The following is a 17,774-nucleotide window of genomic DNA, read 5'->3' as shown; positions in this document are numbered from 1 at the left end:
AATTTCTCTTTCTATTGAAAGTTCAACGTTACATCTACCTCCAGGGTCATATTACAGAATTGAAAAATCAGTCTTTATGTAATTAAAATTGCATCCATTTTCAAATCAGATCACTATAAAAATCTAAACCATACAAGCAATGTGATTACTTTACCTTGCAACCCCTGAATAGAAATTAATTTATCAGCTACACTTGGTTATATACAACCTCGATAATTTTTATAAATAATCTACAAAATATCCTCTTTTTAATGAAAAAAGACCCCGATGAATTGATCGAATGGTTCTTTTGGAATAAATTTCTGAAGATGTTCGATGGTAGATATCTACCCCCATAACAAAGCACAGTGCACTCGTTCCAGGAAACAAGCTTCGTTTCCAATTCATCGGAATTACGAAAGGAACAACGTAAGCCTGATCTCGAACAAGATCAATAAACGAAAGGAAAGATGGGTTTAAGGTACAATTCCAAGAGGCACCCTTCGACGAATTCGATCACGAAACACTAATTGTAAGCTGAAAGGTGTCCTGGTTTCCGGCATCGACGTCCCGCCAGCAACTATACCCACAGATCTCAAAATATCTTCGAAGATATAGTCAGTTGGCCGGATGAAACGAAAAACTGAGAAATGAACATGTCTATTCAATATACTTTATTGTATCAGTGGATGAAATAGAAGAAATGTACAAAATTTTGATAGTTCTTCATTTTTATGTGGAATAAGGATATTGAATTAGATTAAGAGGAACTGATATAATAAATGATATTGTGACCTAAATTTCGTTGACCTGGTTTCGTTGAACTCAAGATTCTACGATGAAAATTCAATGTTTAGAATAATATATTTTGTTTAATATATTCATTATTAATATAGACAATCCAGGTGAGATTTTTAGTTTTCTAAGAATAATTATACTCTTAAATTTGAAAGAGTTATATTTTATAGAAATCTGATTTAAGGTGCCACAAATCAACAATCTTAGATTTTGAATTAATGCTACCTGTGCATCTTCCTGAAAATGATTTATTTTAAATTTTTGTTCAACGACCACCTTCCACACCTAAAAACATTTTCACCTAAACATTTCCAATAAAACCGTAGCTATTATGAAATCATTCAATTTCCATATTTCTATCGTATCAATGATTGAAGCGAGCAACTGATCGATCGTTGACGAACAGCCAACCATATTCAGATGAACGTGACGAAAGAGCAGAAACAGCGAGAAGGAATCGAAAGATCGATCGAATCGGCGATCGAACTCACCTCTGGAATCCGGTTACGTAAACACGGATCGCGACTCTTTCCGCGTACGAACCGTCTGATCGATCGATCGATCGCTATCGGCGTGCACCATCGTCGATCGCGTGACTCGCATACGAGCCAGCCACGGATTCACTGAGACCGCGCCGCGACGCGACGCGACGCGACTCGACGCGGCTGCGTGGCGGCACCGGCCTCACTGTAAACCCACGGTGGCGTCATACCGATCTTAAAATAAATCCCGCGGGATCCGATGGCTAGGATACAGGAATTCCGGCACGTGGGATGTGTCACGAATATCATTTGCTACCATGATCCCACATGCTGCCATCCTACAGGTATGCACGCCAGTTTGATCCTATACCATCTCCTCTTCGACCTGTGTTTCGAGAAACATAATGGAATCTTAATTTGGAGTCGTTAGAAATAATAAGTGGTAGAAGTTAATGATACTTTTGGAAGATTTCAGAAATTTTAACAATTTTTTTAAATGACAAAATTGGCATATAATTTTTGAAGGTAATTACCAAAATCTGATGATTTTTTAATGATTTACTTATGGAAGAAAAGTAATAGCTGATATGTAATAATTTGTTTAATAATTGTGTAATATATGTATATAGATTGTTTCTCACTAATGAAGGGTAGTATTTAACAAAATATTTGATACAATTATGTGCCTTTAAATAATAAAAGTTTCTGTGAAAGATATTTTGTTAAATCATAGCTCAATATTAAGAATCATAATTTGAAATAATCTTCATTGGACTTGTTTCTGGCAACTTCACAGAAATTTCGTGATTTTCTTCTGAAATCCTTGATCTCTATGCCATTTGAAGCATTAACATAGTTAACAACAAGAATTCTACTCGAGTGGCTGAAAGCTTGATGCAAAGTTCCATCGAAAGTTTCTTTAGAAGTTTCCAACTGTATATACATACATAACGCGAAATTTGACTAGGAGATGAAGATCTCTTCAGGTGCTCCTGCATTAGAGCTACACGACATTGTTTGCCTAAGATAAAGCGTAGTCCCTTTGGATCAATAGTCTATGGAAAATTTGTTTACTTTTGATCAGAGGGTACGATGCAAGTGCATCTATGCACTTCACTTATCTATAGAGGTAAACCGGCAAATCTGAGCAAATTTTTATCCTTTCAAATAAAAAATTCAAAATAGTATAAATTTAAAATAAATAATTTTCAAAAAATTTCAAAATTAAGTGTAAAATGGGAAGACTCCAGTTTGGTATAGCCATTGCAATTAGAGTGAGATATACATCTTATACTAATTATGGTGCTGCACTAATGAGGTTGCAGCAATAATTTAGACAAATCGTTAGGTAACAATGACAACTATACATCGTGGTCGCTAATGACCTTGCTGTTCATGCAACCATTATAAATAAATAAATAAATAATAATAATAGTAATACTATTCTAATAAATAATAAAAAAGCTCTATGTTCCATACGGGATTACATAATTAATGGACGCAATGTTATGAAAAATTACATAATTTAAAATCATAGAGTGCAATTGATACTTGTTCGTGACTATTCGATACGATGATAATTTGAAGGCAACGTTTGAAATAATTCAATTCAGCGATGACGAAGTTAATTAGATCGTGTCGTCGGAATCAAACGACCCAACTTGCCACCTAAATTTAGGGAGAATTATACGCGTGAGCTGTCATTAATCGATAGGAAGGACTGTTAATAGACGCTCCATTTACGCAACATTTATGCAAAATCTGAGTCAACGTAAGAACACGTAATTGCCAAAAATTGCCACCTCTTATATAAATCACTACGTTACTCATCTCCAGCGATTGTGCAACAAGAAAGCGCGCCTCTGAAGAAAACAACAGCTGAAGGAAGGTCTCGTGAATTTTTGCAAACGAAAACTGTTTGTTAACTTGTCTAAATCTAACGAGAAATACATATTTTATGTTACTGGAATCAGATAACTCTATGCCTCTGTTGCATCGTAAACGTACAAATTGCAAAATCATATACAATTATTATAATTTTATTATACTTCATAAACAATGCAGCAGAAGTACAATTGCAATCATTTCTATTCAATTCTCAACAGAATTTCATTTTATTTATTAAAAATTCCTCTGTTTAAATTTCTAATTAACATTTACTTTATTTCTAACTTTAAATTTTATTTTATTTCAATTCAATTTATAAAGGAATTTCTGTTTCAATTATACTTTGAATACAGCTAATTCCAATGCAATATAATAAACATATTTCAAGGTACTGCAATCATAGGAATTTGTAATTAAATTATTCATTAATATAGTGGGGAAAAATATTCAATTCTTCGAAAAAGGAGATATCTATACCTACATTTTTTAAATCAAACGACAGGTGTTCGAATGAAACGCGAGACACTTTATAGCACAGAAAATAATAATTTATTTAGCGGAAATATAAACGTACAGTGTACTGCGGGAAAACAATCTGTTTCGAAATAAACAGAAAACGTCAACTATCCCTCAACAGCAAATGACTCTATCGCGTGTGATCAGGCATTATTCCTGTATACATTTTTCATCTCGTACAATACTAGAATTTCTCTAAATGTTATAAAACAGTAGTAAGATATTCGTCTTTGTCTAAAAACGTATTACGAAAGTTAATTCCTCTAAACTTTTATTCGCGATTCTCTCCTCCTCCGGGAGAAACTAGCTCGTTTCCAAGCGTTGAAAAATTCTACAATGGATCCTTTTCGCAAGTTTCTTTTGACAAATTTTCTCAGATCTATTTCTTCACTTTTTCACGACTTCTTTTCTTAAGTTTAAATTCAGGTTGTATTACTAATACTAAATATTTGAAATCAACGATAAAATTTGTTCTAATTAAATAGTCAATAATAATCATTTATAGAATGAATTAATATTATTAATACATATTTTTTTAACAAGTTTAAACAACTACAGATCCAAAGATTTTAATATTAAGTACACATTTAAAGCACCTATTAATTGCTAAACTTTAATTAATGTCACATAATAAAATATTAATTCATGTTCTAACTTTCCAATAAATCTGTAAAAATATTCTAAAATTTAAAAATTCTTACAGAATCGATAAAAGCCTTCCATCTATATACAAATTATTTAATAAAGATTACACAGAATAAATATTTCTAGAAACTGAAAGTAATAGAATAAATGATTGCACATGAAACTAACTTAATATTTCAAATTACCTAAATACATTGACTTTAATAAAAATTATTAAGGGTAAAAAAACGCTTCATTTTTCAATTAGGCCTTCTTATAACATTGTTATAATATTTGTTTAAATATTTCTTCCCTTTGAGAAATTGGTTATATGTGATAATACCTAAATTTAATATCTAAGTATATCTTTAAAATTATTAAAATTCGAAAAATATCTACCTCCGTGTTCAAAATCCAGAGAATTCTTGAAAACTGCATTCAAACGAAAAGAATCCACTGTACCGCGTTTTATTGCTTTCTCAGACCATGTTTTCAAGCGTAACACACCGAAACACGATGAATCTTGAAAATTACAGGCTTTACGCTAGCTATCCACGTAAATTAATGTTATAAAAGGTCGCACAACGAACGGGGTTTGGGAAATTAATTGCGTTGCGTTTTACAGAATCATTATCGCGTAATAATACTCACATTCATCTTGTATAAGTACATATGCATATATATGTCTCTAAATATATGCAACAGTCGTTTCCATTTGTCTTCGAGCAAACCGCAGATGCTCAAAGAAAGTAAATAAATTATTTAAAAAATATTAAATATTTCTGTATAAACGTATTAAACTGTTGCTTTGAATATTATTTTTTCAATATATGAATACCTTCGTTTGAAAATTAAAATCCAATTTTAATCAATATACTATTGCACACGTTTTATAAATCTAGGTCACGATTGACCCAAGCTCTGCCATCCAAGGATTAAGATTAAAAATTGGAAAATATTATTTGTTTACACGTAATTCAAATCGAGATGCTAAATTGGATTATTTTATTCAATTTTAAATCTTCTCAGGTCACGTTAACTTCCTGAGATTGTTAATTTCATAAATATTATTACGAGAAACATACGTGGTGTATATTTTATTATATTAACAATCACAAATGTAATACAAAAGGAAACTAAATCAATAATAGATAATTTTAAGAATAAAAAACCTTCTTTTTAGTTGAATTGTAATATTCACTGGTGTTTTATTTATTATATCAATGATTGCTGTTCAAACAATAAACTCATTATTTTCATAAAATTTGCATAAAAATAACAGATACTTCAATATTTAGAATTCAAACAATATCACCTTCCTTCGGTACTGACATCTGACATTTTTCCTTATTTCAAGATGTTATTCTTCTTCGTGCAATCCATATTTACATAGCTGGTACCTTAAATGAAATCCAAGCATAAAATAATCGAAATTCACGTATATACAAACTTCCTCGAGATACTGAACTACTTCAAAGAAATCAAATACATTCGCAAGGAAATCGATTCATTATTTTTTTACTTTTATTCTACATCCAGGTTTTGCACGAATACAAACGGATTCGACTGAATATACATGAAAGGGTAAAAGTTATAATAGGGTAAGTCATCTTCGTATTCATTTTAAAAAATAAAAAATTGTAGTGGAATAACTAATAAATATCACGATTGCATTTCATAAAAAATATCCCTTTTTTTAAAATAGAACTGCATATTATTTTTTTAAATATTTCCTAATTATACCACAACCAATTTTTATTATTTCAATCTTGAATTCCACAGATTTATTAACTCTTGAATGTTGGATCTCTAAAATAGCAACGATTTAATTTTAATTTTAGATTTTATTTATTACTGTTTTCTAAGGATAAGCTTCAAATTATTATTTTAGATGTTATTTTGTTAATATATGAATTGACCTATATATTTTGCAAGTTTGGGTTACAATTAACCCAATAGGCTTCTGATAAATAAAATATTTAAAAAATTGACTTATACCACTATAATCTTCACCCTCTCTAATAATAATAGTATTGTAAGTCTTAAAAAGCATTCCATTTATGTGTTCCTATTGTATCAACGACACTTTACTCACTTTGTTATCATTAATCGTCTTCTACATCGTATAAAGTAATCCACTCGCACGAACGATAAATTATCATACTTACAATAAGTCAACAGAGAGGCGAATAAAACGTTTGTATAATCACGTTGCGTTAATCTCATTCGATCAAATAATTGCACGTTTTCGAACAAAAAATTCTTGTCTATATGTGTATGTGTGGGTGTGTGTATCACCTTTCGTGCGTGTCGTTGTGCTCTTTGCCAAAAATACTGCCATTTCGATTCGTGTGCACGTGCCATTTATCACCATTTCCTGTTTGCATGTCGCGTAACAGTGAATTTTTTGGGTTGTTGCATATCAAATGATTAACTTGAAAAACGTAAAATATTTGACATAACTTGATAACATAAAAGTACCACAAAATGGTACTTATGGGACGTCAATGTAAAGTTTAATATTTCATAGAAATTTTTATGGTAAAATATTTATTAATATTCTTAATGCAAAATGGGTGGTTGTTAATTACAATAAATTCAATTAAGATATTTTGAAACAAAGGCTGATTTAACACCTTGATGACCACGTAATTATTCGTCACTTTATTTTTATTTAAATTGTCAGATATTAATTGCAATTTCAAAATTAATAATAAATAGAATAACCAGTGAAATACCTTAGAATTATTTAAATAATTTTTCCTTTGATTAATTAATGGTTAACTAAAAATTTTAAATGGAAAAACACAAACTATCATGTTTATGCAGCACTGAACCTAGCTAATTATGGGCTTAATTATTTGTTTAAAAGATCTTTAAAATATTTTTTATATTCCTATAGAGCATAACTGAAATATAAAAAATATTCCAAAAATCACCCTGATGTGGCGATTGAATGCAGACAGAAGACCTCAAAGGGTTAATTTGTACTCTTCAATTAGGATTCCTTAATTAAAACGTTGAATGCCATAGGAGATCACCGGTGATCGCAGTGCGAATTCCATGTACTCGGATAATTCAAACAAAAGTAACTCTTATAGCAACAATATAAATTGGTAAATTGGAAGCTTGAAATTTAAAAATTAATTCGAAGTTTCACTATGTCACATTTTCACTCTAATGACTGTTATGCTCCTCGCACGGTACATACACATAAATGACTCGTGAGCACCGAAATGATAGCACTTTTTACGACACTGAAATACTAACGTGTATTTAAATCGAACAGCTGAACGCGTATACGCAACGAAAACAGCGCAACAAGTATAGTATTTCCATGTTCTACTCTACCACGTAAAATTACTTCCACCTTTACATTAAGATTACACGATACACGCAGAACAATGGGGTTAATACGCGCGCGAAATCTGCGTTACGATATTTTATCTGCGAAAAAACAACGTTCTCCTATAGAAAGGATGCGCAAGGTAGGTTGCGACAATAACAGAGCTAAAAGCTGTTTGCCGTTTCGTTTAACATAGACGACTAAGGCGATCGGAGAACGGAAGCTAACCGTGCAAATTGAGCTTAACGAAAGAACAGATTTCCATTTTCTCTTTTTTATATAGAACGCTTCATTTCTTACGATTGCTGTCCTATTTTCTTAATTTAAATATCACTACCACTGCACATTCTTCTACTAACAATTAAATTATCACCCTACAAAAACTAATTAATTATCTATAATTATTTTTTTATATTTTATTTTTCATTATTTACTATTCCTTTTTCAATTAACTCTTTACCAAAAAAAAAAAAGAAATAGATTGTTTAATTGCATCTAATTAAGTCTAATTTTCATACCTGAAGTAATTGAATCACCATGCAAATGATTATAATTAAAGTAATTTTTGCAAAAAATCATGACTAATCAATTCAATCTAAAAATACATTTTTTATTTTTCAATTAGCTATCTGAAATTACTAACTCAATAATAATACTATTTAAAATCAATTATACTAAACAAACTCAACAAATAACACTAAAATTAAATCATAGATAATGAAGATAAGAATTTTCATTTAAAGTTCATAATTTCTCCTATTAATTTTTAGATCTACTTCAATCAATGGTATTTTACAAAATTGTCGCGACAGGTCATTACGTCACACAAGAAACAGGGATTCGAACAAAGCCACAGAACGCAGGGTTTTTGTTCCTCTTCCTGGAGGGTGTAATAAATCTAGGAAAGCCGCATTAGCCGAAAACACGTAAAGTAAGTGGAACAAAATGATGCAAGAAATTGCAAGGACAAGCACCGTGGAAACGTGCTTACCTCTAACCGAGCCGAATTAAATAAATCCAGACCAAAGACAACTAATGCAGTTGACCGAAAAATTTGTTTGCCCAGTGAACCCGCGATAACTCTAAATCCTCTTGGGAAAAGGGAACATCTGCTTGTTACCATTTAACCATGAACGTTACAGGAAATGTGCATTGGACAAATGGTGTAGTTAAATACAAAATTCTTCTCTCAACACAATTTGGACTATTTTGTTTGCTAAATAAAGAATTACAGCGTTTGGCAAATCTACTATTTTTCTCAAAATGAAATTTAAAAAAATAATTATTATTATTTGCTATATTATCATAATTAAATTTTCCTGTAAATAAAACAGAGAAATATATAATTTGTTAGATACAAAGATGAAATATTGCAAAATCTGTTCTTCGGTTAAGACCCTAAAAAAAGAATAGAACGTTTGAGAAACAATGATACAGCTGGGACGTAATAAAAATGTCGCGGGAAGATTTTACAGTGAGATTCGAGGGGAACGACGACGACCACGACGACTTATAGAAACTACAATTTAACTATACAGTACAATAAAATACGAGGCGTGGGGTTTCTGGTTTTGGAACGAAGCGATTAATACCTGAACATTCCTTGCATTCTGCTGCGGCTTGTATCTGCGGGGGAAAAACGAAGCAAACGATTATTTCACTTCATCTATTATAAATAATTATTTCAAACGGTGGGTCTAATACAACTAAAAAGTTAGAAATAAATAAATTATAAACGAGAAATTATTTAAAAATATACTTTTACATATTTCGCCCCTACTTGTACTCTCAAAGTATATGTACAAAAAATCAATAAAAATCATCAAGAAAAGTAATTAAAATACCCTACCTACAAATATTGCTATAGATAAACACGTGTTCAAAATTTCCTAACGTGTCATCCTATTCATTAAATTAACCCAATTACTAACCTGAGCAGCAACGTCTCAGAAATAAATAAATTATAAACGAGAAATTATTTAAAAATATACTTTTACATATTTCGCCCCTACTTGTACCCTCAAAGTATATGTACAAAAAATCAATAAAAATCATTAAGAAAAGTAATTAAAATACCCTACCTACAAATATTGTTATAGAAAAACACGTTTTCAAAATTTCCTAACGCGTCATCCTATTCATCCAATTAACCTAATTACTAACCTGAGCAGCAACGTCTCGTTTCTCGATTCGCGAGTCATCGTCCACCAATTTCTCGGCATCTTGGCGATCCACTTTCCCACTGAAAACGGCTCCTTTCAGCGTCGGCCTGTCGGGAGCCCTTTTCCTTCCAGTTCTCGTATCCCGACTCCCGGAGGAGCGATCTTTGTCAGGACTTTTCGCAGCGATCACCGTGAATCCACCTTGAAATTTCACCGACTTCTTTCTCTTCTTCTTACCGGACTGCGCGTACGAATCGCCGCAAGGCTCTCGCGACGAACCGGTCCTTGAATCGTCTTTCAATTCCTCGACGTTAGACTTCTCGTCGGTTAAGCGATCCACGTACACGGGGCAACCGATCGATTCCGGATTCTTCTCCATTAGCGATGCCCGAAGGGTGTCCTTCGCGTCGGAGGACTTGGATTTCGCCTCCAGACCTCTACAGATGCTGACGACCGACCGCTGTCCGGCAACCTTATCTCTATCTAATTTATCTCTATCTTTAGAATCTTTGTCGGTGGTGGTCGCCTCGCGTCGAATCTCGTAATACCTAACGAAGCTCCTAACTCTACCTGGGGTTATTGTTACAGTGTCACGGGATTGGTCGTCACTTACAGCTACGGGTGTTACTGCCCTGTTATTGTCATTATTATTACAACGGGGTCGAGGGATCCTCCTAACTATGGCACTCTTCTTATCGCCGCTAAACGTCCTCCTGCTTCTTAAATCTAACCGTTCAACTCGATTATAATTCATATTTTCTTCCTCTCCGCGATCACGATCGTCAGATTCGTGTACTGTTACGTCAGTCTTTTCACTTTTCAAAGGGTTCGCGCTGACCTCCGTATTATTTTCAACATTTTGATCCTGCAATTCGACGCGATCCTCGCTCGTATCTTTCGACGATTCTGAAGAATCTTCGTTCTGGATAACCTTGGCTCTGTATAGATTCATTTCTGACATTTTAATTAGTTCTTCCGAGGATCTTGTTAACTTCTTTGGGTCTTCTTCCCTAACGCTGGTGTCTGATTCTCTTGGTAATTCTTGGATCTTATTGTCGTAGTCATTTGAATTTGAAACTTTAAATGCCGAAGAGATAATCTTATCCTCCTGTTCCAATGAGAGCATTTTTGGTTTTGGGTCAGAGACTCCGTCGGAAGTTTCCTTGGTTATCTTACCATGCAAATTCTCCAGGTTTCTTGAAGTTTCTAAGTTCTGTTGATCCACATTTTGGTGAATAGAAGCAGTCATTTGAGGAAGAGTTTCAACGATGACTTTCTTCGCTGGCTTCAATTTAATACTGTTGAAGTTGGACAGCAATTCGTTTAACACTGTGCACTTTATCTCGCCAGGATTTTTCTCCTTCGATGGAGGGGTGATTTTAGGTCTGATTAATTTTGGAACACTGGTATCTACCTTTTTTAACAACGCTTTGGATTCTTGTAAAATTTGTTGGATTTCTAGGTCCTTGCTTATCGAATCATTTAATCTGATTGCAATTTTATTTTCTGAAGGTGATTCCTCATTTATTATCAAGGAAGATGTTTTTGGATGAGCAGCAACAATTTCACAACTCGTCCAGATTTGATCCGAATCTTTAGACAGCATATTTTCCAGGAAAGAGTTTCTTCGAACGTCAACTGGGACACTGATGCTTTCTTTTCTTTCAAAAATTTCAGCTTTTGTAATAATTTTGTTATCTTTCACCTCGTCGGGGTTTTTGTTATTCGATCCTTGAGAATCTTCTTCTGGTTGGTTTAAACTTTCACTACTCTCCTCTAAACTTGAATTTTCTTCTCCAAAGTCATTCGATGAAAAATCCTGACGATTCATCAGATTTCTTAATGATTCATTTACAAAAATTCTTCTTCTGTATTCCGTTGTCGATTTATCAGATTGATCATTTATTATTTGTCCATTTTCCTTTGTTTCTTCCTTAACTTCATTCTGTACTTCATCTAATACTAACTCTTCTTTAACAATATCATTTTCTGTTAGTTGGTGATCAAAATTTTCAATTTTATCTGTTACCAATTTTTGTTCTTCATTAAATTCATTTTTCACTTCATCTAGTACTGATTCTTCTTTCAGGATATCATTGTCTACTTCATTTACTGTCAATCTGTAATCGAAATCATCGATCTCACCTGTTACCAATTTCTGTTCACCAATTTCTAAATTTTCTTCAGCGGTTTCGTCTTCTCGATCAACATTAACATTCATTTCGTTCATCATCGACTCTTTAACATCACTCTCAATCTCATTTGTGTTATCATTTTCATTCTTCCCTTCATTCGAATCATCGAATCTATCAATTAAACAATCTTCTCTAATCTCTGCCAACACTACAGTGCACTCGGTTTTCGGTTTGATCAGATTCAACCAAGCCTTGCTGACCTCCGTAATCTTCAACTTAGGAAAAACTGTATCATTTTGCAAATCCTGCGAGCTGGAGCTGTGAAACGAGTCTCTAGAATCATTTCGAGTAATTTCACATTCTAAGAAGGATTCTTGATCAGTGAATTCAATGATATTCGAGGCATCTTCCAGCGACATCCGCTCGGTGGAATGATTTCGTGTCCTCAAGATCGAGGTGAGGGGGACATCTCCAAATTCATCTGAATCCCGACGACTCTCATCCTCGATTCCCTCCGAACAATCCGTGTCATCGGCGATCTCGGTCAATCGCACGGAAGATCCGCGACAGAAGTTAACTTCCTCGTCCAGCAGAGGCTCTATGTTTCCTAAACTATCGCACACGAGTTCCTCGTCCTCGTCCGGCGTCGAGGTGCTCGGCGACTCGATCACGAATCTCACCTTGGTCAAACGAGGTACCGAGGGCTCCTCTTCGTAGCTGTCGTAGCACATCGGACCGGTCGATCGACGAACGTTTACCTTGTTGCTTCTGTCGATGTAGTCCTCGAAGATGAAACGATTCGACTCGTCGAACTTGTCGATAAAGTGGTCGGCAAACGTGGCGGTCCATCTGTCCAAACACCTCTCGAACGGTAGATTCGTAGTGGTGACACGGAAACAGAGTTCGTTCTCTTCGTCGTCCAACGAATTCTCGAAGGACTGTCGGCGAGGATCGTTAAGGGAGGTGGCGAACTCCGTGGACGATTTGTCCGCCGGATCGTCTCCCTGTTGCAACGTGCTTGACATAACATTTTGAAAGTCGTGCAGGGTGAAGAAGAGCGGAGGATACTTGTTGGTCTCCTTCTTGGTGAACGCGAGTCGTGATTTTCTTGGCGAATCTACGACACGGTCTGAATTCTTTTCGTTATTACGCGTTTCGTTTATAATGGAAACGCGATCGTACGACGTTTCTTCGGCACGGGCTGTTTCTGGATCGTTCGAAACTCTTCCCTCTGACTGACGGGATTTGATTCGTCGAGCTGTCCGCGGTGGAGGCGGAGGAGGCGCCGAACGCTTTCTATCCGGCTTCTCGAGAGCCGCGCTCGGTGAAGTTTCTCGTGAAACAGGAGATCTAGCGATCGCCGCGGGCTTCGGTTTTCGCTTCTTGCGTCTAGGCGGGACCGGCGGTGCGCTCGTCGACTCTGCGTCTGAAACAACGATTGATCGGACGTTGGTGTGCATGGCACTGGCAGACGTTCAAGAAGCTCGCCTCTATTGTCCTCGGCTAACTCTTATCAATTTAAAGTTTCGACTGACTCGGTGTCGCGCGCTCGGCTATACCGGGAAACTCGACGAAGAGAAACTGTACCGTGGCGCACAGGAAATTTATAGCGATCCCGGAGATTTATGTTTCTGCATGTCGCAGACCGTCGGACGACTGTTAACGCGAATGTTTTCAAACGAAACTCGAAATACAGAAACGCGTGACTAACCCACGGCGTTAGAACGTCCGAGGGATACTAAGGGTGATTCCGTACAAATGACACGTCTGTCATCACGGATCGTCATCCTCTGGCTACCTCTTCCCACCCCTTCTCGCTTCGCGGTCAATAGCAGTGATTCACTAATGCTGGCAAGTTTAAATTTCCTATTGAATGAAGGAAGACCCTGATGGGATACGTCTGGGGAAATTCTAAAATCGATGCTGTTTCTGAACGTGATAGGACTGGTAGGGTTACCTTTTGTCCCGGATAGGATTACTTTCCTTATTCAAATGTCTACGAATCGATTAAACAAATTTTGTAAATTTCGTACAACGAAGTTTTAGATATTCTTTGTATTGAAATTAAGAAGATTCAAATTAGATTTGGGCGTTCCTTTGTTGTTTGGGTAAGTAATGAATCTAATTCAACAGAATACTTTAGAAAATAGACAATAATGACATTGAGAGAAGAATAAAAGTGACAATAAATAGTAATTAAAATATTCAGAAATAAAATTAATTTGGAATATTGTGAGAAATAGAATATAAGAATAGAAAATTTAATATCATTCGAATTTTTTGTTTCTAACAATAGGACAAGCCTGCGTGACAGTTCGTATTAAACGAACAAGTAGAAAGAGTAGCAAATGATGCCGCCTCGAACTCTGAGCAAGGCTTCGTCCGTTAAATGGATAAAAACAATTCGATTAAGTTACGTAGTCGATGCAGCCATGTACAATATAATGGACGTAATGGTCTTAATAGTATTTTCTACCAGAATTGTGCGGGTGGCTATTACCTCGATTAGTGAACCGAAATTCAAAGGGTAAGCGAAATGTCAGTCTTGCAAATAGAACGATTCTATATGCTAATTCACTTCCAATCCTTCAAATTACCAAATTTAAGCTTCAAAAGGCTTAATGTTCTGAACAATTTATATTATTCTATAACACTTAATTCGTCGCGATTAATAATTAATATTATCAGTTATTCTATATTTTTAAATTGTTTTTAAAAATATTACTTGTATTAAATCAAAGTTACAAAGTTACAAATAAAAGACTAATATTTCAAAAAATTTGCTTTTTTTAATTTTTCACGAAGTAGAGAAGCATCGTTAGATTTTGTAAGGAAGTTTAGTAGATTGAATAAGATAAAAAGTATTATAATAAAAAATGGTACTAACTTGTATATCGTCGATTAAATAAAAACTTGGCGACTCGTCCTGCTGACGTCGAAGTCTTCTATACTAAGCAACATACTGGCGGACTTAAGAGCGCCATTATCGACGAGATCGCCCATGTACAGGTTGTTTGCGTTGTGATTACCCATTGCACTCGATGCAGCACTGCTGTATGCACTTGAGGTGTTTTGCACTGATGCAACATCGGTAGTCCTTTGTACCAGCCATTTGTTCGTCATACTCGACGTATCCGCTTCCGAGGACACGTCGAATCTGATGTCACTGTAACAAGATAGACACCCATTTTTAACCCTTTCACTACAGTTGTCTCTGCTGAAAAACGTTTCCAAGCAGTTGCACATTAAATTGTTTGAACAATATAATTTTCTTCCTAAAAGTTTTGCTTCAGAAATACTTACGGCCTTTAACTTGTGAATAATTTTTTAATTTTCAAAAGTATTTGTTACTAATATTTCATAAATAAATCTTAATAAATGTAATAAACCCGACAATTTAAATTTAAATAAACTTTACTGATTAAATTTAGAAACAGAATTTAAAGAAATTTACATTATTTAAAAATTGTTCCACTTACTTCAAATAATTATTATCCGCGGGTTGCTGATGATTCTGCCTGGAGGTGACTTTTTTACGAGAAGTAGATTGCGAAAGGACAAGTTCGATCGTGTCAGAAGTGCTTTGCAGCATCTTCAGAGCATCCTCATATCGCAGGTGCAATAAATTCTGCCCGTTTATCGCCACGATACGATCGCCTGTAATCGATAGATTCCACCAAATTAATGAGATTACCGTGAAAAATGGCATTTCAAACTTACCTTTATTCACGTTTCCTGCCATATCGGCCGATCCTCCGACCGATACCGCTTGGACGTAAACGCCACCATCGTTACCTTCCGTCACTTGCAATCCTATACTACCGCCGTGACCTCTTTCCAATTTAATAGTTTGCAGAATTCGTTCCTCGGCGAAAGATAATTCTTCGAGACGTGCCGCTAAAGAAGCAGACATTGATTCGTCTTCGGTAACGTGGAACGTCTCGTCGTCTGTTCGAATATCTGCGTCTGTTTGCATACAATTTTTGAAATTCATATACAGTATTTTTTTAAGTATTTCTTTATAATTTTTCAGGGTATTTTGAGTTTTTAAACGACCGATGTAAAAACGGATGTACATAGTAAGACATAGGGAAACGATAATTGTTATTAAAAATAAGAATAATGATTTCAAGTATTTTAACATGTTCAGAATTCCAAATGGTAACGTTACTAACTGAGCACGTATGCTTCCGGTGGAGGAGATTCCGTGGACCTTGCAGACAACGACTGAATCGACGATTCTGTGTCTGACTTTAGCGACAGAGATTCCATGTCGTCGGTAAGGGCGGTGTCTTTTTGCACGAGGCTACTGTAAATCGCTCGTGTTCCCATCTTCACCCCTAGACGACGTGGTAAGCTCGGTGTACGGTAACCCCCTGTCTGCCTGGGTGTTCCATAATTTGGTAAACTAGAGGTCTTCACCTATAAAATATACCATACCATTTCTATTTACCTTCCGATGGTTAATTTTTATAAATATTCAAATTTCATATAATTTCTTAATTAACTAAGTTTTTATTACGTAGATCAAGATCTTTTCAATACAACAAATGTTTTAACATTTTATTTTAACATTTTGACGACTGGACATTTGGTAGAATCTGACGCTTGCGCTTTTATTTTTATATACAATACTTTATAATTATTATAATTTCATATCCACTCGTCAATTAAAAACTGATTTACCTTGTGCAATGATTTCTTCACATCCGACACATCCCAAACCTCCTCCGGGACCGGAAACTTATTCTTCCTCGAAATCCCGACCTTGTTGATCGCTGCGTACAATTCTTCAGGATTTTCCGGTTTATCCAGTTGGTCCATATCATTGGTGGACATGATTTTTGGAAGCGAATAACCGCACTCCGTCTCAGTGTCCAATTCTATTCGTGGACAATTGTAAAGTTTACCATCGTTCTTTATCCCTTGTCCATCCAACGAAAGCGGTTCGTTGGATGTCGTTAAACTTCTCTCGGATTCATCTTCCGTATCACGTGACTCGCCTTCCGGTTCCAGTCGAACGTTCACTTGCGCGTAAAGCGCGTCCTCTTCGGATAAGTAGATACCGGGCTCGTGTACGACATCCTTCGTCTTTGGGATCGCGTTTGTATCTTTCTGAGGATTTTCGTTCTCTTTGTTCTGATACTCTTCCAGTTGCATCGCGTAACTTGGCCTCAACTGCACGTTCTTTACCGTGTTCGCTATGGCTATTTTCGTTTTACTGTCGTGGGATTTCGTCTTGGATGGCGATTGTTTCGCTTCCATCGTTGTGGGGACTCCAAATTCTGGAATTATTTGTTCATATTTAGCAGCACTAAATTGGAAATTTATTTGTCTATTTATTTGTCTATTGTAAATAATTCTTTTTTTATAAAATAAAAAAAGGAGGCTTTTCCAGGGGAAGCAGGAATTTTCAAAATTTTAATTTTGACAATGTGGATTTTCCCAGGGGAAGCAAGAACTTAAAAAATTCTAATTTTGACAATATTAATATTCAAAGTGGTGTAGAAAAAAATAAAAATAATATACATAGCTGAAATGTACTGAAATTTTAATACCCTTCATTTTTATCTCACAGTCGATTGCCACTGACTAAATCCCTTCCTTAACAGCTTAACTTTATTTCAAAAAATACAAAAACAAAGTTACGAACTAGAGACGTACCTTTCGCGAGTCCCTGAAGCGAAGTAAGCTCCGAACGCAGCCTTAAAAAGAACTGGTGATGCAAAGATGTGAGCTTGAAAGCGAAGTAACTTCTGCAAAAATAAAAATACCCTTAAACCCGAAACTTACGTGACGTTTCGTGCAGCGCGTTAAATGTTCTTTCAAATTCTATTCGAGGGCA

At 35.1% G+C, this 17,774-nt stretch overlaps 3 protein-coding genes across 7 annotated transcripts in view; all 3 read right to left on the bottom strand.

Moving 5' to 3' along the window:
* Positions 1 to 1,407, bottom strand: part of LOC117607732 (uncharacterized) — a 119,730-nt gene extending 118,323 nt beyond the window's left edge. The window contains exon 1 of one of the 3 annotated variants that reach the window (XM_034331773.2): positions 1,269 to 1,407. The gene's annotated coding sequence lies outside the window, so the exon portion shown is untranslated. The remainder of the gene's footprint in view (positions 1 to 1,268) is intronic. The other 2 variants (XM_034331772.2, XM_076688869.1) reach the window with 2 other exon arrangements.
* Positions 1,408 to 4,481: 3,074 nt separating this feature from the next.
* The window catches only part of LOC117607794 (uncharacterized), an 85,556-nt gene continuing 72,263 nt past the window's right edge, over positions 4,482 to 17,774 (bottom strand). For 2 of the 3 annotated variants that reach the window (XM_076688870.1, XM_076688871.1), the window contains 7 exons: positions 17,594 to 17,685; positions 16,616 to 17,214; positions 16,105 to 16,351; positions 15,650 to 15,895; positions 15,409 to 15,586; positions 14,817 to 15,095; positions 13,218 to 13,355 (listed from right to left, as the gene is read on the bottom strand). In XM_076688870.1, coding sequence (XP_076544985.1) covers positions 14,831 to 15,095; positions 15,409 to 15,586; positions 15,650 to 15,895; positions 16,105 to 16,351; positions 16,616 to 17,214; positions 17,594 to 17,685 — 1,627 coding nt within the window. In that variant the 3' untranslated portion in view covers positions 13,218 to 13,355; positions 14,817 to 14,830. Of the gene's footprint in view, positions 5,687 to 13,217; positions 13,356 to 14,816; positions 15,096 to 15,408; positions 15,587 to 15,649; positions 15,896 to 16,104; positions 16,352 to 16,615; positions 17,215 to 17,593; positions 17,686 to 17,774 lie in introns of those variants that run through there. The other variant, XM_076688872.1, reaches the window with a different exon arrangement.
* On the bottom strand, positions 5,680 to 13,389 carry LOC143305367 (uncharacterized). The gene is made up of 2 exons (XM_076688600.1): positions 9,796 to 13,389; positions 5,680 to 9,258 (listed from the first exon to the last, which is right to left on the bottom strand). Exons 1-2 carry the CDS (start codon positions 13,387 to 13,389, stop codon positions 9,163 to 9,165), a joined length of 3,690 nt encoding a protein of 1,229 aa, XP_076544715.1. The 3' UTR covers positions 5,680 to 9,162.

The sequence above is a fragment of the Osmia lignaria genome, chromosome 6, assembly GCF_051020975.1.
Source record: "Osmia lignaria lignaria isolate PbOS001 chromosome 6, iyOsmLign1, whole genome shotgun sequence".
Lineage (NCBI taxonomy): Eukaryota > Metazoa > Arthropoda > Insecta > Hymenoptera > Megachilidae > Osmia > Osmia lignaria.
The sequence above is the reverse complement of the archived record's forward strand: the minus strand, read 5'-3'. Positions and strand labels throughout refer to the sequence as shown.

What these genes read in the sequence shown, in the direction of transcription:
- LOC143305367 (XM_076688600.1), bottom strand. Translation starts at nt 13,389, where the DNA reads ATGCACACCAACGTCCGATCAATCGTTGTTTCAGACGCAGAGTCGACG. An exon ending in AACGAGACGTTGCTGCTCAG is followed by an intron (nt 9,259 to 9,795) that starts GTTAGTAATTAG and finishes TTTCCCCCGCAG; the next exon opens with ATACAAGCCGCAGCAGAATG.